Consider the following 23,433-nt stretch of genomic DNA (forward strand, 5'->3'; position numbering starts at 1 on the left):
TGATAATATCCCTTACTGTGTTCAGGTTGGCAAACATCCAACCTCAGTATGGATCCAATCTCAGATAAAGAAAAGCCATACTTGCAATGGTTTGGTGAGGTCTCGAGAGCCAGAAGTCAGAGGAATTAGTGGGCTCTTTTGCAGTATTAATAGCAAATGTTTCTTATAAATGGTAACTGCTTAGGCATGGTTTTGAAATGAAGGATGAATGAGGGGAAAGTTGTGCACTCTGCTCACTTTTGTAGGCAAGGTTGAATTGAGGTAAGAGGAATTTAAAAATTGAGGTGGTGTCTTTGCACATGAGAGTTATTTGTTCTTGGGAGGTGTGTGTATGTGTGGAGAGTATATTTTGCTAAGTTTCTAGATGTATGTGTGTACACATGCATGCACACAGGCACACATTTGATTTTTAGTGCCACCCACTGAGTAACCAGTAAGCCAGAAAAGCTGGAGAGAGCTGAATAGGTGCCTGACTCCCCCTCCCATCCCCCACCCCTACCACCACACACAGCCTTGAGAGACCTCTCCAAAATAACTCCGGCTCTGAAGGCTGAGGTCCTATGTGTTGGACTGATGGGAACAGATTCTAAGGGACTTTTTAATGGAGAATAGTAAGGTGGGATCTGACATTGATTAGAAGAGGGAGGGCAGCAAGCCTAGAACCTGGCACCTCTCTTTGAATGTTCGGTTTCCTAGCTCTGTTGTTTTCCTTCAGACTGTGGGACCGTGGGATGATGTTAGTGTACAGTGTCAATTTATCTTCTCTCACCTTATAACTGCCTCCCCGCCACCTGCTTGTGCTCTAATCTAGCCTGCAAAATGTGGATTATCTTGTGAAAGTGGAGTTGTGAGAACTAAGAGATATGACAGAAAGAGAAGGGACCTTGCTCATGCCCCTCTTCCACCAACCCCACCAAATAACAGCAGGTTTCCATTTCTAGAAGGGTGGCCTGGAGTCCTGACACCAGAGGAGAAGAGGCTACAGTGAAGGGTGTAAGCTGTGGGGTGAGGATGGGTGGTCTTAGCTTAGAAAAACTGCAGTTGTATGGGCAGTGGCTGGGGGCAAGACCTCACTTCCCCCCATAAGCACACTCGGGCAATTCCCCGCATGTACTTGTGGAGGACAGAGGTCTTTCCTCCTCCTCTTCAGTGTCATCTGGGGTCTTTGTTTAAAATACTCATTTCCTGGCTCAGTCCTGGAAGTCTGAGGGCTGTCCAAGCACCCAGGCAGCTCTTCTCATCCACAAGAGACTCACTGGCCCACAGGGAGTGACCCTTGTAGGGCTGAGGAGAAGCTGACATTGGGGTCACCTATTATTAACCCTGCTTCAGAGAGGACACACAGAAAAGGAGTTATATATCTATATGTAAATATCTGTATCTCTCTGCAGATATAGATGTATGACAGCTATATTGATGGAGATACACTATTCAGATACATGGATCTAGATATACTTCAAAGTGCTAGGGAAACTCATCCTCTTTAGAGAGGTTTGTTGATCTCTTCATTAAAAGAAAAAAATAAGAAAAGAAGCCAGGCTTTCATTGGACTCTACTTCTTTATTTATAAACCCATCTTCCAACCTTTCTGAACTTTTTAAACATCACAAATTCATCTCAAGTTGTACAATCTGTTACCTTGGCAAGCTTGCAATGGCAAATTCTTTTTCCATCTTTGAATGTTGCTCCTAATTACTTCACTTAATCTTGAGAGCAAGAATCCTGTGTTAGGGAGGGTGGGAGTGTGCCTGTGGATTTGACTTGGTAAGTAGTTTGGCTGTCTCCTGGCAGACTCCTTATATCGCTTCTAGAAGGAAAGGATCTAAAGTTACCCTTTAGGACAGGTCTTGATCAGAACATCCTGTTTTGTCAGATATTTGTATCTTTATTTAAAAAAATTACCTCATCCATGTCCCCCCCATAACCAAAATAACACAAGAATAATCAAAAATCAAAACTGATACTATAACTGCTTCCATAATCTTGTCACATAGATTTTTTTAATTGGGAGCATGTGAACATGTCTGTGTATACACATACACAATACATACATACTGATATATATGCATAAACATGTATACATACACATATGTACACTCAGAGAAGCTAATGATGACCTAAAGTAGCAGAGTTTCTCCAGTCCAAGGTTTATACAGTGTACCTAAGAACATGTAACCCACTGTCATGCTTAAAATGGCAGCAGAGACTTTTTTTTTCACTGATTTTACATTTTAGGGCAGCAAGTCTGTGCTAGTCTTATGGTGACTGGAGAAGTTTCTGGTATGTAAGTAGTTAAATGTGGTCTGAGGTGTACAGATTGAAAAAAAGAAGGCTTCTCTATCCTCATTATCAGTCATCAACTTTCTCAGTATTCTAGAGAAACAAAGGTAGTCCTGTAAAAGTAAGGGGTTCTTTCTCTCTCCCATCCTACTTCTTGGAGCATCCTCCCATCCTATTTCCAAAGCATGTGCTGAAACTCTACCATTTAAGATTAGTAAATGCTTTGAGCAAGGAATGATCCAGTTGTTACAGAAAGACTGTGGCATGTTGGTACAGAGGCTCCTGTAGGTTCAGTGTTTATGCTGTGGGCCATTTATTTTTAAAATTAAATTAAATTCTTACTATAGTTTGTTTGCTTTTTATGTTGTTGTTTTTAGGGGCAGCTAGATTTTCCCCACATCCCATGTGTGTGCTCACGGGGATGCCTCCTCTTGTGCACACCATGGCTGGTCACAGTATGGTTGTTCCCAAGATGGCTGAAGCAACCAGCAACTTCACAAATGGAGTGTCTGAGATTTTTAACCTAAACTCACATCTTGGAATCCTAATGCCGAGTATGAGGTCAACATACAACAATTATCAGAGACGTGACATTCATGGAGTATAGAATAACACACACATCAGCAATATAGTGTCTACAGTTTGCAACCTAGTGTGAGTGCACAAACATCTGACATTTGGAGACGATGTAATTCTGCACTAAAGTTACAAAGATTACGAAACTGAATAAAGGAATGTACATGACTGCTAAAAGTTATTACTGTATAAAATACAACTAAATGAACATTTTCCCTATGCTTAATTCCTGCTGACAGAAATTATAGACATGAAATAAAAACTTCTTGGGTCTCTTCTGGTGCTTCTCTTAGGAATAGCAACAGCAATTATCATAAAGAATTCCACCACTGAACAGAATTGTAACTACAACATAAGTAGAAGAAAAAACCCAGGAGGCAGAAAAACATAACAAACTGCATCATGACACATACTTGTCTTGCTATTGAAAGTTACATTCTTCTAGAACTTTTCCAAATGACGTAGATTCATCAGTAAATGTAATTTGCATGTGTTCAAGTGCAATTAAAGAAAACACTTGGCATATTCTTACTTCAAGTTTTGGAAATGTTATACACTAACTCTGAATTGACTTCTCTGTCTTTTTTTTTAATTTGGTGTCAACACTTTATTTTTACATATGGAAAATACTGTCTAAACAGTTCAAACTTAATTTTCCCAGTTTCTGCTGGCTCAGTTGCTCTCACAGGTTTTGTAAGAGAGAGGAAGTGCAAGAGTCTACATCCAGCTTCCTTTGAGAGGTTTTCTCAGTTGAGTCCTTCTTGTCCAATGAAGAAGCCAGTCCCAGCTGTGCCAAGTGATTTCTGTGAAATTCTACACCCCAAAGTTTGCACACATTTCTGTTAACAGTGGCTTCTGCATTCACAAATGAAAAGCATCATGAACAGAAAAGAAATTAAAGAGGAAGGAGGAAACAGGCCTACACAGAAGGGGTCATTTCTTTCATGAGTCAACCATTCTTGTATGGGAAAATCTAAGCTGATGTTGCTTTAAAGATTTTTCCATTTTCTTCAGGATGAAAGGTTTGAGAAAGTGGACCTTTGAGAGGAAATACTACAGACTTCTAAATTGGTGAAAGAACTTCCAGCGTCGCTTGGATACTCTGGGTAGGAGGAACTGGAGGAGATGATATTTTTGAGCCTCTGGAGGGCAATGATTAAAAGCAAAAGCAGAAATGCTAAAAGGCTAAGGAATATGGACACATAGATGTAGACATTTGACAGGTGACCTGACGACGGGTCCACCGATGTGGACAGTGACGTAGGAAATAGCTGAAGGAAAGTTCCATTCTCCACATTTCCTGCAAACACAGATGAAGGGTTGGGCTCAGACATCTTCGAGGAGGATGAAAGATGGAACAGGTATGTTAAATGCCAAAGTTTCATGCAAGTGTTAAAAAAGATGCAATTGGCATCGTTTTTTCATGACAGCATTAGAAGATATTACAGGCTGATGAATCAGCACAAGACTTCTTGTTTTTTAAACAAAGGCAGTGTCAGGGATCAGTTGTCCATTGAGTCTGCAAAAATAAAAACAAAAGAGCAACTCAGTGCATTCTTTAGGAAATAACACACTTCAATCTAATTTTTAGTTTTTACTTCAGTGAGGCTTCATTATAAAACCCACCAGGGAGGGAGAAGAATGAAATGAGTCCCTGAGGAACAAGTAATGTTTATGTCTTTATGTTACAAGTGATGATATAAACATGAGCTCTGATTTTCCTTACAGTACTCTAGGCACCAGGTTTCTCAAAGGAACCGAAGATGAACTAAAAAGGAAAACACAGTTCTGATGTGCCCCATCTGCTGTGATTTCAGCAGATGCTCCAAGTGGATGCTCTAAGATGAGAACCTAGAAAATTAGTCCCAAATCTCCTTCCTTCAGAAAACCAGTGCCTCTTGCAGCTCACAGCATCCTGCTGGACCAGAATTCCCTCTAGCACATGATGGAGAATCCCTGAACACACATGCATTTTTGTTAAATGTTTATAATATGCTGATTTGTTTACAAAATTTTATCTCCTTTAGATCAGGGGCCACTTCTCTGTATTTCACTTCCTTAAATGTACCCAGGTAGTTTGTTTTACATACTTTAGGTATTGAAGAGAAAAACTTCAGGTCAACTTAGAAGAAGAACAAGTTGAATTTCCTCTATCTCCTCTGAGCTGTAGAGGGAGAAGAGATTTGCTAAAGAGATTTAGGTTTAAGGTGGGAATTTCCTATCATGTTTGGGAAGTTGGGCACAACTTCCTTAGCTTCACTTTTTTCATCTGTAAAAATGGCTTGACCCTTGATTCATCTCCTCACAAAATAACCTCACTCTGTGAAGTGTAAATGTTGGATCAAAGTGTGTGTATGTGTGTGTGGGGGGGGTGATATGGGACACTGAAGGGGAACACTTTCTTCTTAACCAGGTGCACAGAAAGGCTTTGTGATAAATGCAGCTTGAGGGAAGAGGAACCTTCAAGTTGAGAACTCCAAAACTTCAAGTCCAGAAAAGATGTTCTTCCTAGCTCCTTCCACCACTGGACCCTTTCTCTGTAAATTTCTAAATCTGGCTTCAGGTGTTGTGAAATACTAGCAGGGAGACATCTACTCTGTCCCTGGCTTTTCCTTCCTAAACATTGCCTGGCATTTTACCTTGAGAACTTGCCTTTCCTTCTGTTCTCTAAATCTAATTAAGCAGCTGATTCTTTGCGTGGCTGACATTTGCAGCTGTGGCCAGAGCTGAGCACCACTAGTGATCCCCTGGAAAGAGAGAACACTTCAGAGAGGGTTTCCCTGTCAGGTGTCCCAAAGAGTCTCAGGAATGTCTTAGTAGTTCCTGAAATAATTTGACTCCTACTACTCGTTATGCTTTGCCTGGTGTTTTACTTCCATTAGGCTGCTACAGTCTTGTGATAACTGAAGGGAGGGAGGAAGGGAGGAAGGAGGGAGAGAGAGGAGAGAGAGAGCGAGATTGAGAGAGAGAGAGAGAGAGAGAGAGAGAGAGAGAGAGAGAGAGAGAGAGCGAGAGAAAGAAAGACAGCAAAGAAGAAGAATTCCTGTGGTGCTGCAAACATGTTTCCCTGATTGGCAAGACCTAGCCTTTTCACGATGTATGAATGTTCCAGACACTCATCTTTGGGGAATATGGCAAGGTGTCTCAGAGGCAGTACAGTACATACAAATCTAGGGTAGAAACCTCATAGACTGAATGGGAAAAAGATTCAAAATGTCCTGGCACAGCACAACCTAAGTGTATCCAAGGAAACAGAGACACAAAGAAGCTAATTGATGTGCTAAGAGTAACATCTGTAGTTGGAAGATAAACCCACCTCCACTCCTGTTGTGGTCTCAGTTTTCCTATTGTTTTGGTAATAAGGATTGCTTTATTGTCTCTTTTCTAGCATGGACAAAGAAGGAAAGGACGACGCACCTTTTCTGTTCATCACAACTACTCTGTAGGGCTATAGAGCATGGATTGTACCCATTTTGCAGATGAGAAAACTGAGGTGCAGAGACACTATGACTTACTCAAGGTACATAGCTAGAGAATGACAGAGAAATAACTGGCACTCATTCTTGAACTGTGTTCTTGGTTTTCTCAACTGTAGTAGGAAAAAAACTATGACTAGACATGAGTACTTACCTTGGGCAAGACCACAGCTAGTCTTGGTAGCTCAGTTTTTCAGTTTGATAATAATAATGCTCATTTTTCTTACCTCTCCAGGGGATCTTAGTTAGGATTTGATGCTTTTTGCATAATCTTACTTAGAAAACAATAAAAGCACCCCAGATGAAGTCTAGGAGGCAGGCAATTCCTTCTAAAGGCCCAGAAAGACTAATGGAGCTTTCATGTCTCTACCAGTTCTGAAACAAAGGTTATAAATTCAGCCAGAATTAGCTGATGTTTTTCCTAAGCTGTTTTCTCTGCCACCCAAATCTTTATCATGCTCTATGGGTGAGGCTGGAGGCAAATGTCACTGTGGATCAGCAAGTCACTGGAAAAGCTAACAACTGACGACCAGACCACCTGTTAAGACAAAGCTCTGGTACTGTGTGACTCATGTGGGAGAGCGCCTACCTAGCAAGTGTGAGGTCCTGAGTTCAAATGCCAGTGCTGCCAACTACAACAATCTCTGTACAAGATGAATATCCCAAGAATGAAGACTGTGTCACTTTCTGAAGGTCACCTTCCCTGTGAGCCTCAACTGTCTATGAAATGGTTCACAGAACTCCACGCTGAGAAGTTGTGGGTAAAGCATCTATCTCCTAAGTGGCCTTGGAAGAATGGTAGAAAATAAACATGTGAAACCTTGTATCTTGACATTTCACAATTAAATATCTTCTCCTTTAAGTACCCTCTTCCCAATGTTACAGATTTAATATCATTTCTAGAGTACTTCTTAATTTAAAGTGACAACTACCTAGATTTCTTTTCATTGCTCTGCTCTGAAACACAGAGAGCAAAGCATGGCCAGAGAGAGATGCTTTTAACTTGGCAGCATTCATTCTCATTTCCTTATTGATATTTAAAAATTGGTACGTCTTCTTTCTCTGCAGTGATCGTTTTCTTTGATGGTGAATGTATAAAGCTCCAGATGAACCAAACCGTACACGGTTAGGCATTGTGATAGGTGGCACTGTGGAAATGAAGTCGAATGAGGGCATCTCAGGATACACTTCCCAGGCTCTTTCTCTCAGATAAGGTTTAAAGCAGAGAAGAAAGAGACTTCATCTTAAATGCATAGCCTTGACCTGTTAGAGGTAATGCCAGCAGACTCTCATCTCAGAGAGCCATGCAGGGATTTCGATTTTTTTTTTCCTGAGCCATCCTTAGGAAGTGATTTTTTTTTTTTTTTTTTGAGAAAGGAAGATGACAAAGCTGGATCGCTGGATCACAACATTATAAATGAAGATCTGTGGAAATGTTTTAGCTTATGGTCAGCCAGCTTTCCCTTTGTCCCTTGGAATAAAAATCTGTGCTGGGAAGAAATCTACAAAAAAAGCAGGGATTTCCTGAAGTGGTGGAGGAGAGATGTGTGACCTCCCCCCTGGAGCCCAGTGGACTGGGGAGGAGAGAGGGGCTTAAAACTGCTTTTGCTCAGGAACCCTGACTCCTTACTTAGGCCCATGAATTAATCAAAGGCAGGAAACAGATGATTGCAATGGCTCTTTTCCACAGAAATGAAAGGAACAAATTGACATTGGGGAAACTTCTGGTTGTAGCCAGCTTGCATGCTGGCCAGTTTACTCTGTTAATTAAACTGACATTCTTTCCTTCTTTGTCTACATGCTGGAGAGTCCAAAGTTAATCCCCTTTACCAATTAAACCAGGTAAACTTTTACCCCTTATTTCTCTCTGACCACAGAAGTAAATCTGTCAGCCAAGACATACAGCTTTGCAGAAAGGGTGCTTGGACACCTGGAGAACCCAAGGCCAGCAGCCACTGGGGACATGTGTTTCCTCTAGTAGTGAAGCTGAGCCCCTGAATTCCCCTTTAAAATGTGGACAGTTTCTCTCAGAAGGGGAACGACAGAGCTTTGAAAGGTGGACTCTCTCTGTCCTCCTCTTCATCTGATGAATAATAAACCTTATTTCCCTTTCCTTTTATTTGTAAATTGGTGTTAAGGCCAGGGGACTGACTTTCTGGTAATAAGCTTCCTAGGCATGTGACCACGCCCAGTGGACAATAGTGTTTTGGAAGAACGAAAGCAGACTGTCTGGTGTGTACCTTCATCCCTTCGTTTCTTCTGAAAGTAGGAAGCGTTCATAGGCTCTCATCTTAGGAATCCTCTCACATAAGCATTTCAAGAGCCTTTGCAGAGACTGGGTATGTGGGTAGAGCCTACACGGTGGCCTTGACTTCTATAACACAATGGTTTATAAAATTCAGGCTACCAGTCAACCTCGATTGTGGCACAGCAATTTTAGACTTGATGGAAAACCAGGGCAAGCAGCTTTGTTCCCTTGAAAATATTTTTTAAAGAGTGACCTAGCTGTTACCACCAACAGTGTTGCATCATTTCAGAAATAGTGAGTCCTGCTCTGTCATACTCCAAAAGATGGTCCTCTCAATCCATTAGGAAGAGTGTGGTAAAGTATTAATGTGACAAGATAAAAGGCTTTTTGAGTACACAGATTTAAAATGAAATATTGAAAGGCAATTAATGATTTTAGGTGATGAACTGGATCTGTCTAGAACACATAGAAACTACTATTTCCAGAATCCAGAAGGGAACTTACCACATCTCAGCAAAGCTGCTTTTAGTGTATTAGAAAATATCATGTTATTTATATAAAACCTTGTACTTATATAACCTTCACTTCTCAATGTTTTCTCTTTGCCTTGGCCTTTAGTTCATGCTAGATGAGAGAAGATCAGTGCTGACAATACATACTTCTCCCACCCTCCCTAAATGCAAATCCTTGCTTGCAATCAATGGCAAACACTTAGTCCTGGGCTTGTAATCATCAAAATAAAGTTTACTGGTTTTTGAGTTATTCTTAATCAAAGCTGATTCAGCCATCCATATATTTGCCTCATTGAGAATTGCTCTTGCTTATAGAACAGTGCTTTGGGAGAGTAGAATTTTGTGTGAACGCTCATTATGATTTCTTCAATAAACCCAATAAAAATCAAAACAATTTAAGGAAATAAACTACACTACCTGCTATTACACACTGAAGTAGAGGGCCACCTTGTGAGAAGAGGTGTGGAGAGATGGGTATTCTGCAAAGTACACTGGAATTCATGGATTTGGACTGGATAAATAAGATGAGAATTTAAAAGTAATATTCCTCTTTACCCACAGCTCAAGTGAATGATAAGAAAATTTTAGCAGAACTTTTTTATTGCATTTTGTCAAAAATTAGAGAAATGAAAAAGTAATAGCAATGGATCAGTGATTTATTTTTAAAAAATCACTTTCAGGCAGGTCATTAAGTTGCTCTGGACTCATTCCAATCTTCTATATCTTTCCCTCAGTGGTGACTTTTGGCTACCTGCAATGCTCTTAGGCTCAGTAAAATATTTCCTCAGCAAAAAAACCAAAACTAAAACAAAACAAAAAACACCAAACTCAATACTTACACGTTAGGCAACTTATTTTGTCCTGATTATTTAAAAATTAGTTACCTACCTGAAGTATAATTTAGGTAATAAGGTAAATATAAGGTATATTCAGAATATACTATTCCTAATTTAGAGTAATATAGGAGTTATTTAAAAAAAAACTTCACAAAAGAGCACAGCAAAATAAAACTGGTTTTAACTTCTACCTTGTACAGTCTCAAAAGAATTATAGGTATGACTCCCTTGCATTTATATGACAGTTTTTCAGAGAGGAAATCACACTATCATTCTTACTAAATTTTTAGCATATTTATATTCCAGCAAATTCTTTTGTGGTATTGGGGTTTGAACTCAGGTCCTTGCACTTGTTAGGCAGGCACTGTACCACTTGAGCCACACCTGCAGCGTTTATATTCCAATGGAAGATTTTATGACCAAATCATAGCCTTAGTGAAAATAATCATTTAAAAAATAATAAGCTCTTGGAATTTAAAAATAATACAATCTTAGGGAAAGACAGGCAATTTAAATAGTAGTTTTCTAGATTTAAAAAAAGCTTATTACAAAACCAGTTCCAGGCTTAACATTTTTATGATTCTTTTATGATGTTTAGGAAAGAACAAGGAGGGACTTCCTGTACATGGAGAGATTGGGTCCACCATGGCTAACACAGTCAAAATAAAAAAGGAGAAAGACAGCAACTTCAAGTTGAAGGAAGCATGATCTGGTTAAGAAGAAGCAGAATGATGAAAGTCACTTTTAGGGAGTGAGAGAAAAGACCTAAGCACTTTATTTAGAGAAAGCACAAACAGCCAGAGAAATAATGATTTGATGATCATAGGCAAGGTTGTAAGGAATAAATGGGAAGAAAGAAGATAAAAAGAAAGATTGGCTGTCCATGATGTTACATTTCTAATGAGGGATTTTGAGCTCCATTCTCTATCCCAGCTCCAATCATTTCCAATATTTTAGGAGTGCATTCAGAAAAATAATTTTTATTCTCAGACCAGCTAGAATGTTAAATCATAGAATTAGTACACAAAAAATGCTTGCTTATCTTTTTTTTAGCAAGACTAGATATTTTTATAAAAATTCACAATAAACCATGCTGTGTTGGGGGAATGGAAAAATGCTCCTTTTCTACTGTGTCTCATTTTCCCCTATTGTTCAAATAATTTGTATCCAATATATGCTTTTTGTCCAATCAGGATATGCCAATAACTGTCTCCTTATCTAGTGTGATATTTGGAAAGATTTTGTTATTATAAACATAAATAATGATTTTCATAAATCCCTGAGATTAAAAAATTAATTTTTTATATGTCAACTACTAGATATTCTTGGGCTTTAGGGGCATTTGGGTGCCTCCAAAATGACTCTAAGGAAGCAGGCAAGAGCTTGGAAATTTAATTGTGCTGCAACCACTGATAAAGTCCATCTTAAATCTAAGCAGATTTATCGAAATGGCAGCCACAAGCCATTGAGCCACTCAGTAAGAGGAAAATATGAGATGATACCACTCACTCCCTACCAATGCCACTTTTTCCTTTCTTTTTTGTATCTCCTGTTGCCTAACAGGAGGCAACATACACATAACTCCTCACTTCATGGCTTATTGACATCTCGATCATTTTTTTCTCTCTATCCATTCTTTATTCCATCTCCCTCCACCTCTCAAAAGCATCTGGGCTAAGGTGTTTAATGAGAATCTTTCTGTTTATCTGTGTTCTTGTAAATGACTATTGTTGTTCTGTGTGTATATTTCCAGTTTACAAGATTGGATATTCAGTAAATGTTTCATTCACTACATAACTGAGACCCCAAACTTCATTTCCACTGAAAATCACATGTATAGGCACAATCTGAAAAAACATGATGATATAGTCTGTCTGAAAAGAACTTCAGTTTTAGCAAAATAATTAAGCAAAGCACCATTTATATCTATTTTTACTCACAATAATAGTCATGTATCATTGACTTTAGAAGAAGGGTGCTTTAGAAGCTATTCCCTAAAAATGGATTAGAATATCATAAATAGTTATAAATGTTACATGCTTTGCATTTCCCAACAGGGATCCAAGCTCACAGAGTGTTTCACTTAATAACATTTAAACTCTAGGCATAGTATTTACTTGAAATTAATGAACAATCATCTCTCATAATACAAACAGAACCCTAGCTGATTACATATTTTATAAACTGCCCATGTCATCTGGATATTAGCAAGTGCTTAGCATAACTTATACATATGAATTTTGCCAAATAAATTCTCTCATTCTTCCAGTTCTCTATGACTGACATTCAAAGTGAGATGACACTTTCCATAGTAAAATAAGTATGTGGAAAGAATAATGCTTAGTAATTGCCAGCTTAAGCAGGCTAAGTTTTGGATGCATACACTTTTGGTCTTATGATATTATTTAGGAGTCAGCTGAATACTCACAAAAAAGTAAGATGCACATTTCAAGATTTATTCCCTTAATAAATTTTTCATGGACCTTGGGTCAGTCAAAAGAAAAAACATCTTTGTTATACAAACATTAGGGCTGCTGGGGGGAGGAAATTTGAATTAAACATGTATATTAGATTATTGAATTAAACCAATTGTAAATTTCCTATATGTGATATAGGAAATGTGCTTGTTCTTAGGAAATAAATGTTGGAATATCCACAAAATGTTATAGTATCAGCAATCAACCCTCAAGTGTTCAGTCAAAACAAATAAAAAAGTACACATGAACACACAGAAAGGAAGATGATAAAGGAAACATGTCAAAATGTTAACAGATGGTCAATCTAACTCAAGGATACATAGGTGTTCATTTTTATTATTCTTGCAACTTTTTTGAAAAATTTCAACATACAAGTTGAGAAAAAAATCATGTAATTGCTAAGGATTTCAAGAAAATATGTGTGGAATAATACTCTAAGTCAGTCAACATGTTAGAAAAGTGGGATTCTTCAGTGGACATCAGAAAAAGTCAAATATCTAGCTCATGATGGTCACTAACTCACAGGTGCTCATGGTGAAGCATTATAGGATGAGTTGGAGGATGTTTAAAATGGTCCGGAAACAGGATCTATGGTTGGGGAAGGGGGATGCTACCTGAGGACCAGGAATCCTTACTCACCAGTCAGCATGATTCATGACCATTTCTACCACCACCCACTGAACTGATTCTCATCTAGGCCTCCTGGATCAAGGAATCTAACACCATCCATCACCTTCAGAGGCAGATATCCCTTCAAGGATATCCCTCTTGTAGCTTAAATACCCAGGCGAAGGTAGGGACTTTGACAGCATCCTGAATCCCAAGAGTAGTTTGCTAATGAGGAATGAGGAGCAGGTGGATTGTGAGACATTCATGGAAAACCCATAATGGTAACTTGGTTCAAAGCATACACCTGGAAAACAACAGCAGCAGATAAACCAAACAAGTGGGAAACTTTTCAAAGGCAGCAAAAGCAAACAGGCTGCAAGTTCCACAGATCAAGGAATTCAGGTTTCTTACAACTCCCAACTGATACCCTGGGTTGGGTGAGTTCTTTAGTGTGGCAAGGTAAATGCAACCTCATGAACTCACTTAACAGTTCAAGGTCAAAATCCTTTGCAATAAGGACTGATAAATGATTTAGAAATTGAATCTAGTGACAGGCAAATGCAGCTGTAAATGAAAACTTCAGGGCATTGATTTTAGTAGTGCTTTTTCTCAGTCCTCCCCAATCACATAACTGACATAATAGGCACCTGCAATAAGCACCAGACAAATTGGATTTTAGACAGAAGTTACTGAAAACACCATGCAAGGAGACAAAGTGCTCTTTCAAGGTGGTAGGATTCTTATCTACTTGTGCTTGCGGGTATATCAGAAAGGCAGGAGACAGAAAAGGGAAGCTGTGGCCTTCCCTTGTGGGATTTCTCCAAGGTTCTGCTAACCCTTGTAGTGAACAGAGCAGCAAAGCACGTCTGAATGCTTCCTCTTTCTCTCACCAGAGGCACAGAGAACTCAAAAGTCTGGCTAACAAAGAAAATGTCTACATGTCCCTTGTAACATGGAACACAGTGATATGGCAGGCTATTGAGGTGGGATGAAATCAAACCCCCATTAGCTTGTTGTTGTTTTAGATAATGATTCAAGCCCAGACTCTGTCAAAGATGGTATGGAATCAATAAACAAGAGTGGACTCAATTCTAGAATGTGGAGGTGGAAAGAGGTAAACTGAAAAATAACTAAGAATTATTTATAGAAAACAGACTACTGCACTGATACCATATAAAAATAGTTATGTATTCTTCTAAAAATATAAATACATATGGTTCAACTCAGGAAATCATGGGTAATCTTTTATACAGGACATAATTGACTTTGACCTAGTCCTTCATCAAGCATAAATTCTTCACCTTACCTTTTCAAGGTTATGTGCTCTTTATTTTTTATTCAATCAAACCAGATGGGGAAAACTACCACGACATAAATTACAGCTGCCATTATTTATTGAATATAAATCAGGTATTAGTCTGGATGTGTTTTTGTATGTGAGTGTGCATGTGTATTTTCTTCCCTCTTTAAAACTCTCAAAGGTAGTTATTATTATCCTTTACCTTTTCTTGAAAGATGAGAAAAGTTCAGAGACTTTGAAGGCTTGCCTAAGGTCATCCAGCCACTTAGAGGCAGGACTAGAATTAAAATCTGTGTCATTACATGTCCAAATTTTAGGTTCATTATGTTTTTTCTCTCAGGGAGTCCAAAGATGGAAGAGGGATGCCTGTGAGACTTATAATCATCAGAATTCTCAAGAAGTTTGTTTCTGATGTTCCTCCTTCTAGGTATTGTAAGATTGCATGTTTCCACACTCTCTGACTTTAGGGTGGTCATGTGACTTGTTTTGACCAATGAGATGTGGGAAAAGTGGCATGCATCCAAATAGAAAATGTAAGGCCCAGAGTGAGATTTGCCAACTCCTTCTCTCTGCTGTGTGACTACCCTCCAACTTCTACCAGTCTGAGTCCTTGAATGACTGAGCAAGTGTCTCCGCTCCTCACTGACTCCATCAATAGATAGCATCAACAATGAATAAACTTTCATTGTTGTGAATCACTGAGACTTCTAATTTTTTGTTTGTTGTTATGGTAGCACAATCCACTATTTCCTGACTAAAATAAGATCTCATCCTACTATGAGAGCAGATTTTATGGTGGGACTCTAAGCATGTGACTACAAAGAATTCAAATTCTGAATAAGAGAGTTGCACATGCTGTATATGTGATATATTAATTAATTGTAACAAATAGTAATTATTAATATAGCACTAAATTAATCTACCAGTAGCTAGAGCCAACGAAACATTCTCTATTAAACTAGAATATGATTATCACTACAGTATAAGAATAATCTTAACCAACTGTCACTTAAATAAGCACAAATGATTTCAAGGGAAATAGGTGAGAGATAATAAAGATATTAATATTAACTTATGACCTTTAATGGAAAAAAAAGTTTATTGTGGAAGTGAGGATCAAATTAATTAAGAAAAGCTGTACACTGATGTATTCAGTTATTCATTCAAAAATAATTTTTAACTATGGATTACATACAGAAAGTGATAATATGTTAACATTATGTGCAAAAGTCTATGTATGTGTAAGACTTATAGTTACCATCTTGAGTGAGAAATCTAAAAGGCCTCTCTTACATTATCTGTTCTATATAATATGTCCCTTATTATCTGACAGTAGGGTGCTTTTTTCATTGTCATTTTTCCCATTGCATTTAACAATGATGTTCCAAGCATAACAAACTGTTCTAAATTTCCCAATTAATTTGTTAATGCTGATGCTTAATCTATAATCCCCACCTACTTTCTTCATGCAAATTTCTGGCTCCCTCCTCTCAAGTCACTTCTGTACCTTTCCATGGGAATGATTCTCACATTTTATTATACTTGTTATAGTATTTACCTGTATGTCTGTTTTGATAGATTGTGAACTAAAGGAAAAAAGAACTAATATTTCACTTACTTTTATATTCATAGACCAGCACAGTATATAGCATAAAGATGACCCATAAGTATTCATTGACTGCAATGACTGCATGAGTGAAAAAATTTTAAAAAAAGAAAATTTGAAGCTTCTTGAAGAGATAATGCATACTTTTCAGTTTTTACAGGTAAAAGTAGAATTTATTACTTGTAAATATTTGTTGAATGCATGGATATTCTATTTATTAAATGAGTGAATAAATTATCTTTTTTTTAGTATACATAAACAATGGATTTTTAGTCAGCCATAAAGAAGAACAAAATTTTTGGTGGCAAGATCACTGTGTTAAGTGAAAAAGCCAGACTTAGATAAATATCACGTGTGGAATTTGGGGGGAATGTAAGGACATGAAAGTAAAGAGAGACCTGTTAGGGATATGAAAGGGCAAAAGGTGGGGGGGATTAGAAAAGGTAGTAGAGGGTATAAATATGATATGATCAAAGTACATTACATGCATGCATGGAAATATAACGAAATCCATTACTTTGTACAATTAACATATGATAATTAAAACACTATATAATAACAACAGTAAAGAAATAATGCCTAAATAAGTTCAATTGATGAGGTACTAGGTAAGCCATTAAGAAAAATCTTCAAATTTAATAGTGAATTATTGGGGCATATAGAAACATATTTAACTGAAGAGCTGTCATATTTGTGTCTCTAAAAATACTGCCTCAGGATAAATAGATAGGTTGGACATAGTCTACCTGGAAGTGTAGGAAAAACTCAAAAGCCTTTAGAGATAATTCATAACAATACGAATCATAACCAGGACAGGAACCAGGAAAATAGAGAGGAAGAGAGCTGACTCAAGAGATACTTAATATGGAAAACTGAAAAAATATGAATAATTGGGTTCAAAATGGGATGTAAGAAATGAGTTTACATTTTTTCATATGATTGGTTATAACTTTCTTTGAATTGGGATAGAGTATAGGATATCCAAGTTTACAAGGAAATGATGAATTGTAAGACCATTATGAAACTCAGCTTATATGGAGCCAGAGATCATGACACAGGTCTGGAATGAAAATAAAAATATAGGAATCAGGATGTGGACAGGATTTAAAGCATAATCTTTTCCCCACCAATAACTTGGAAAAGAAGAGAAGAATGTTCTGGCCAGAACACTAGGAATAAGGCATCTTTAGCTCAGAGGAGTAGAAGAAACCAAGTAAAGAGAAGCAGTCAGAGATACATTCTTTTTTAGTGAATGAATTATCTTGTATAAAACCATTAACGATTTCTCTGAAGGATAAATACTCAATACTAAGAGTATTCATGAACCTTCCCCTAAATTTTATAAATACTTTAGTTATAGCAATGAAATCAGTAGTTTCAGGTTCCAGAGTAAGCTCTACCCATGCTTTCTCATCAACTTACTGTGTTTCTCAACAATATCCTATAAAGTTGAGATTTTCCTTGGTCAAGCATTCCCCTCCTTATTTTATATCGTCCATACTTAACACAACCTTTGAAATGTTTCTTTTGTGCCATTTCTTTCAAAGCTTAAGATTCTCAGGCTAAGGCCAGAAAGTCTTCCCAACTGTGTTTAATTGTGCTTTCAGTTAAATTTGTACTTACAGGAAGTTGCGAATGTTACATTTAAAAAACATTCACAGAAGAATGCAAGGAAAAAAGAAGAGTATATAGCCCTCTGCTACAATCCTGGTCACAGGAAAAACTGAAAGTAACAACCAAACCAGTTTAATTGGTAGCAGTTGATAGATTACCAGGCATTTCTAATCAGTACCAGACTACTGTGGGAAATTAATCAGGAAAGCTGCTATTTTGGCTTCTCCTGGGATACATGTCTGTATGTTGAATGCTCCCTGAATGAATGGAGTTACATTTTAACTACGGGTTCAGTCAAATCATCTTCCTGTCATTCTGAATTTGAAACTAGTTCCTATAGCCACGTATCCTTTTGTTTCCCTTCAAAAATTGGATTCTGGTCTGTTACTGTTTTAAGTGACCCTTTTCACAACTATTGTAGGCTTATATCTGGACCTTTTCACTATTGTCAATAACAACACCAGCACCAGCAACTAAGTCCAGAGCACACATTGTAAAGCAGGACTAATTACCTATGGTAATAATAGATGGGGATTTAAAAGTGAAGAACTGAGGAAATATTAATGACATATCCTGTTCCTGAGATGAATCCAGAACTTTGAAATATTGGCACTGTTTTGGATGGATTGTGCCATTTTATGCCAGAGATCTGTTAAAGTGCATATAGCTTCTTGAATGCTCAGAATTTCTTTTCTCTCTCTTTAATAACTAAACCTAGTGAAGGATAAATAATGGCTATTTTGTGGTTCCAAATGTGAACATGAGCATGGCGTGGCCATATCCCTAAGGAGCTCTTGAAGGAGGCTTTCTGTGCCAGGAGCCTCTCACACCAGTATGGGTCCTGTGGACACATCTCAAACATCGGAATCAGAACTGAGAGAATCACAAAATTTGGCTCTGTAGGCTGCCACCCTGCATCTGTAATGCCAATGGATGCACAGATTTCCTGAATTCAAATCAATGGCCTGGTTACACACGCTTACCAAAGACTTCTTCATCTAAGTCTGTCTTGAATCTTTTAGATACACATGTTGACTGACAGGAATCCTACTAACTCATGCACTTAAAGTTTGAGTGTCTTCTTTGTTGGATTCCCTATTCTATTAATTAACTCAAAAGCTTTATTATGTTTTCTTTTAGCTGTCATTGTGAACAGTAACAAAAGACTCTAAGAATTAGGCCTATGACACTTTATATTAATATGGCAATGTAATAATACACTAAGTTCCACATTGGTTACTTTCCCTCAATAGTAAATTAAATATAAAAATCATTATATAAACAAGGAATATTAAAATACAAGTGCAGGGAGAAGAGAAAACTCTGAAAGAAGAATTACTATCAAATGAGCTCAGACTTGATCTAGAACAGAGGCTGAATCAGAGAATTTTTCCTTTGAGGGGTTAATCTTTCATTCTTGTAATGAATGAGTAATTCCAAGTTTACTTAATGACTTGTATGATTAATCATACTTACCAATCATCACCACGATCCCTCATTAAACAAAATGAAGTAAGAAAAAGAAATTCAAGCAACCTACAAATAAACCCTCTAGTGGATTTAGTGCTACATGCACTCACACCATTATTTATTTCTTAACCCCTGACACACTCGTGCACATCATAAACAGGTAGTGAAATCTGATGAACTGAACTAACCAACAGTAAAGAGAACAGAATTACCTTACCTCACATCGGACTTCCTTGATGGGAGCCATGGATGTGCACTAAGGTTTTCAAAGCACTATGTTTATGTAGAGGAATAAAAATAATAAATAAGCCCTCTTAACTCAAAATACAAACATGAATACTCCACCCACTTCCTGGCACCCAGTATTTCCACAGTACTCTTGAGGTTGGCAGCTGGTTGGCCATTCCCACCATGCCCAGTGTTTCAAGGTGACCAGGGCATGGCCTGACAGTGTGCTATCAATGCCTCTGGTGGCAAAGCACAGGCACTTCAAAGAGCCATTTGTACTACAGATTACCAGCAATATGGCACTGTGTGCTGCATGTGGTGGTGGTAGGGGAGAAGATGCCTAGCTGTGTTTAGCAAAATGAAGCATATTTAGTCACAGAAAGATACTTAAGAACACCTAGACTAGATGCATAGTTAAGCAAATTAAATATTATCTTTTTAATTTTTAAAGGATGCATTTGGCACCCAGACTGCACCAAAAGCCAAAACTTGAAAAGACCATTGCCTATCTTGCCTTTTCCCCTGTTGACAGGCTGTTGTCTGAACAATGAATCTGGCAAATATAAAGTGAAAAGCACTCTAGGAGAAGCATCTTAAGGAGTGGTCCCTGGTCCGCAGGACAGCAGTAACCACTGCCCATTCCCCCACCTTTTGCACCTGTAGTGTGGACCTTACCAAAGTGCAGTGGCTTTGAGAGTCCTCTAGCCATCGAATCTCAAGATCCACCACAAAGAACCACCTAAGTACTTACTTTTGCTGAATATTTTCCAAAGGAAAATTACCCGGCAGAGGAAATGAAAGACATTAACAAACAGACCCGTCTCTGGACTCTGATACCAAACCCGAGCTCGGCAGGGCCGGGCATCTGGCGGCTGAAAGCGCGCAGGCACAGCCCACAAACCTGGACCTCAGAAAGATGTTTCTGCGAATGAATGGGTCTTTCTGTTCCCTGGAGGAGGGCGCATTACAGATCCTCTCCCAGTCAGAACTCCAACAATTTGCCCATCATCCCCACACCTCGCACTCAGCTGGGGAACACAGGATTCCTGCGTCTCAGACCTGGGAAAAGGGAAAGGTCGCTGGTGCAGTTACTTACAGGGTATTGGGGGAACTCGGGAACCACCGCCCAGGAACGCAAGTGTTCAGTGCCAGGAGAAACTTCTCTGAATTTGGAGCCACCCGAAATCAGGTGAAAAGACTCGTGAACGCAGAAAGCCAGCAGTCAGAGTTCACGTGGCGAGCCCTTGGAGAAAGGACAGATAACCCTAGAAATTCAGAAAAAGAAATAAGCGCAAAACAAATACAAGAACGAGCACACACATCACAAAAGCCAGTTTCTGCCTGGCAGCGAGGGGGTAGGGGGGGAAAGGGAGGGGACGGGGCCGGTAAGAGAGGGGGCGGGGGTAAGGGGGAAGAAATGACCCAAACATTGTATGCACATATAAATAAAAAAATAAAATAAAATAAAAGCCAACCGAAATGCACCTAGAATCACACTCTGCAAAGTGTAGAACTGTCTACATTTGCACGGAGGAATCAACCTTGGTAGGGGTTGACACGACGGCAGACCTTCCTACTCCCGGTGTCGGGGAACCAAGCGGGTCATTCCAGGGCCAAGGACACTGCATGCCCGGCCAAGTCTCCCCGAGACCCAGCTGCGCCAGTACCCTAAAGACGCAACCGACCACGAAGAGAATTGATTTAGGGAGTGTTTCACAGCAAGGAGCCCGGGAAGAGTCCGGGAGGACCCAAGGCCATTTTAGGCGAGGCGTCGGGGCGCCCCTCGGGGAGGGCGCTCAGCACCCCGTAAGTCTCAGGTTCCTCTCTCTGCCTCGGCTGGATGGTTAGGTTTGGAGCCCCTCACTGACCTGCGGATCAGGACGTGCGACCACCTGGCGTGGGCTTCCGCGATTGCAGTGGGGCGGCGCCCCAGTCTCTGCAATGCTTGCGGGCAAAGCAGTCCCAGGGAATGCGGGGCGCAGGGGCGCGGCGCGCGACCAGAGCGCACGGGCAGTGGGCGCAGTCGAGTGGGCCCTGGGCTGCTGGCTCTGCCGGGTCCGTGAGCCGTCCCTCCGCCCCTCTTTGGCCACGCAACCAATGGCTGCGAGAGGGCCCACTCCCCGCCGCCCCCCAGACGCTGGCGTTAGGACAGCACCCCGCTCTGGCGAGGGAGGAGTTTGCGCCGTGGTTGGAAAACCCGGAGGGCGAGGAGGCGTTTGCGCAGGGAGCCCCATCTGGAGAAGGCAGGTGTGGTGCGGTGAACTTTTGTGTGGGTATATGGGATGGGGAAGCAGTTTCTTTGGAACTCGGGGGCCCATCTCTGCAGACGACAGCATCCACTTATTGCCAAGTTTCTTCTCCTCTGACTTCTTTTGTGACTCCCGCGCAGCCTCTCACCCCCAAACCACGATCCACCTAGGTACATCGTCGCAAGCAAGGCTCTGACTGAGCCGCGTTGGGGCATCGCCTCATCCTATGACAAACTGCACCTCAGATCTCCCTCATCAGCGCTTCTCTTCCCCACCCTTTGAATCCTCTGCCAAATCTCCAAATGAATGAACAGGATTGCAGTTTCTATGATGCCAGTCATGAGAGTCCCTATGGCTAACTCTCACAGAGAGTCTGTCATATACCATAAAGGAACTCTGGAAAAGGAGCCTTTAACTGGCGCATCTCACGTGGTTACCATTCAGTTTTATGGCCTTCGCCTTAAGAGTCTATGTAGCTTTTACTATCTGAGGTCTCCCACAGTCTACAGTCAATGATCCTGTTGGTTCTGGGACCTATGTGACCTGTGAAGGTCTAAGCCCCTGGAAAGTGTTGGTGTGGCTAACATTTTCCTTGAGCCTCTAAGTCTACATGTCTCTGTTGTCTTCAACCTGAGTGAGACCTGTCTACTGGCAGCCAGGAAAGCAAATCAATACAGCACTGGGTTTGCTGTCCATTTTTCAATGACCATTTACACGGCACATATATTGCCATTCACCAGGGTCCAGCTCCTGAATCGTACTACTTGTGTCCATGTTCAGTGGTTTTCCAGATAGAGACCAGCAAGGGCCTCTGGCTTAATTCTGAGACAAATTGGTAAGTAAAGGCTGTGTCTCTCCAGGGTATTTGTGGCTTGTTTGAATCTTTTCTGCTTGGATTTTTCTGTGCCTGATCTAAAATGCAGTAGGGTAGATTGAGCTGTATTGTCAGGAGGGCAGATGCAAAGAACTGCTTCTCTCCCTAAACCCTTGCATTTCCATTCCAAGCCTCACCTGTGCAGCTACCATAGGTTTTATTATATCCATCTACTTCCTCTTGTCTTGGGTACTTTTATTTAGCTACATCCTAAGCCATAATATATGCAAAATCTTTGGTTTGTTAGACAATAGCTGCATTTCAATAAAACCTAAATCTCTATGCCACCTAAAATTATATCAGTTATCACTGTTCATTTTCACACTTGGAAAGGCTGGGGAGTATGAGAGGACAGTTTGTTCCATTGGTCTTCAAGACAGAGGTCCTTAAGTTTCTTTGTGCTCAGGATTCCTAGTCCCAGCTCCAATGTTTGGTTCATTCACACTCCACATGATGCAAATGCAGTTTGTCCTTTGAGAAGCCCTGCAGATATCTTGCAAGCTGCAGAGAGTGGAGAGGACTATTCATTGTCTGGCAGGAGTTTTATTCAAACTGACATAAGATCCCTTCAATTTCAAGAATTAGATACTCAGCACTTGTATCTAATTCTTGTTTATCATTATTTCCATGGGTTCAGATACATTAATAATATCATCCCCTGTTTGAACTGATATAAAACCCCCTCGTTGCCCTCGAAGAACAGCGAGGAACTGAAGCAGTTGGCTTGATATGGGAAGCAAGCTTCTGCTCTATTTTTCAGTCTCATAGACAAATATTTAGGAAATTTTAATTGTCAAATTTCCTTTCATAGGATGTCTTCAAAGGCAAGTGGAGCACCACTCAAAGGCCCAAGGGTTTATAGGCATAGTTTGGAAACTTAGTTTCTAGTGAGCATAGACATTACCTCACCACTTCCATTCATTCTTACTCAGGGAGAAATGCGCTGTTGAAAAGTGTAGAATTTGAATCATAAATCCTGATGCTACTACTTAACATTTATGTGACTTAAGCCAATCATATAACCATGGGAGTCTCATTTTCCTTGTCTATAATGTGAAATAATAGTGTTCTCTTTATT

At 39.7% G+C, this 23,433-nt stretch overlaps 1 protein-coding gene across 5 annotated transcripts; it reads right to left on the bottom strand.

The window, feature by feature from the left end:
- Positions 1-1,540: 1,540 nt before the first annotated feature.
- Sertm1 (serine rich and transmembrane domain containing 1) lies at positions 1,541-21,477 on the bottom strand. 5 transcript variants are annotated; one of them, XM_074043523.1, is made up of 3 exons: positions 21,101-21,394; positions 20,329-20,497; positions 1,541-4,375 (listed from the first exon to the last, which is right to left on the bottom strand). In XM_074043523.1, exon 3 carries the CDS (start codon positions 4,239-4,241, stop codon positions 3,867-3,869), a length of 375 nt encoding a protein of 124 aa, XP_073899624.1. In that variant the 5' UTR covers positions 4,242-4,375; positions 20,329-20,497; positions 21,101-21,394; the 3' UTR covers positions 1,541-3,866. The 5 variants fall into 5 exon arrangements, with proteins under 5 accessions (XP_073899624.1, XP_073899625.1, XP_073899626.1 ...); XM_074043524.1 differs by lacking the exon at positions 21,101-21,394 and adding an exon at positions 20,718-20,830; XM_074043522.1 differs by having other exon boundaries at positions 4,052-4,375; positions 20,329-20,475; positions 21,101-21,477.
- Between the last annotated feature and the right edge of the window lie 1,956 nt (positions 21,478-23,433).

Source organism: Castor canadensis, chromosome 10, assembly GCF_047511655.1.
Source record: "Castor canadensis chromosome 10, mCasCan1.hap1v2, whole genome shotgun sequence".
NCBI classification, from domain to species: Eukaryota; Metazoa; Chordata; class Mammalia; order Rodentia; family Castoridae; genus Castor; species Castor canadensis.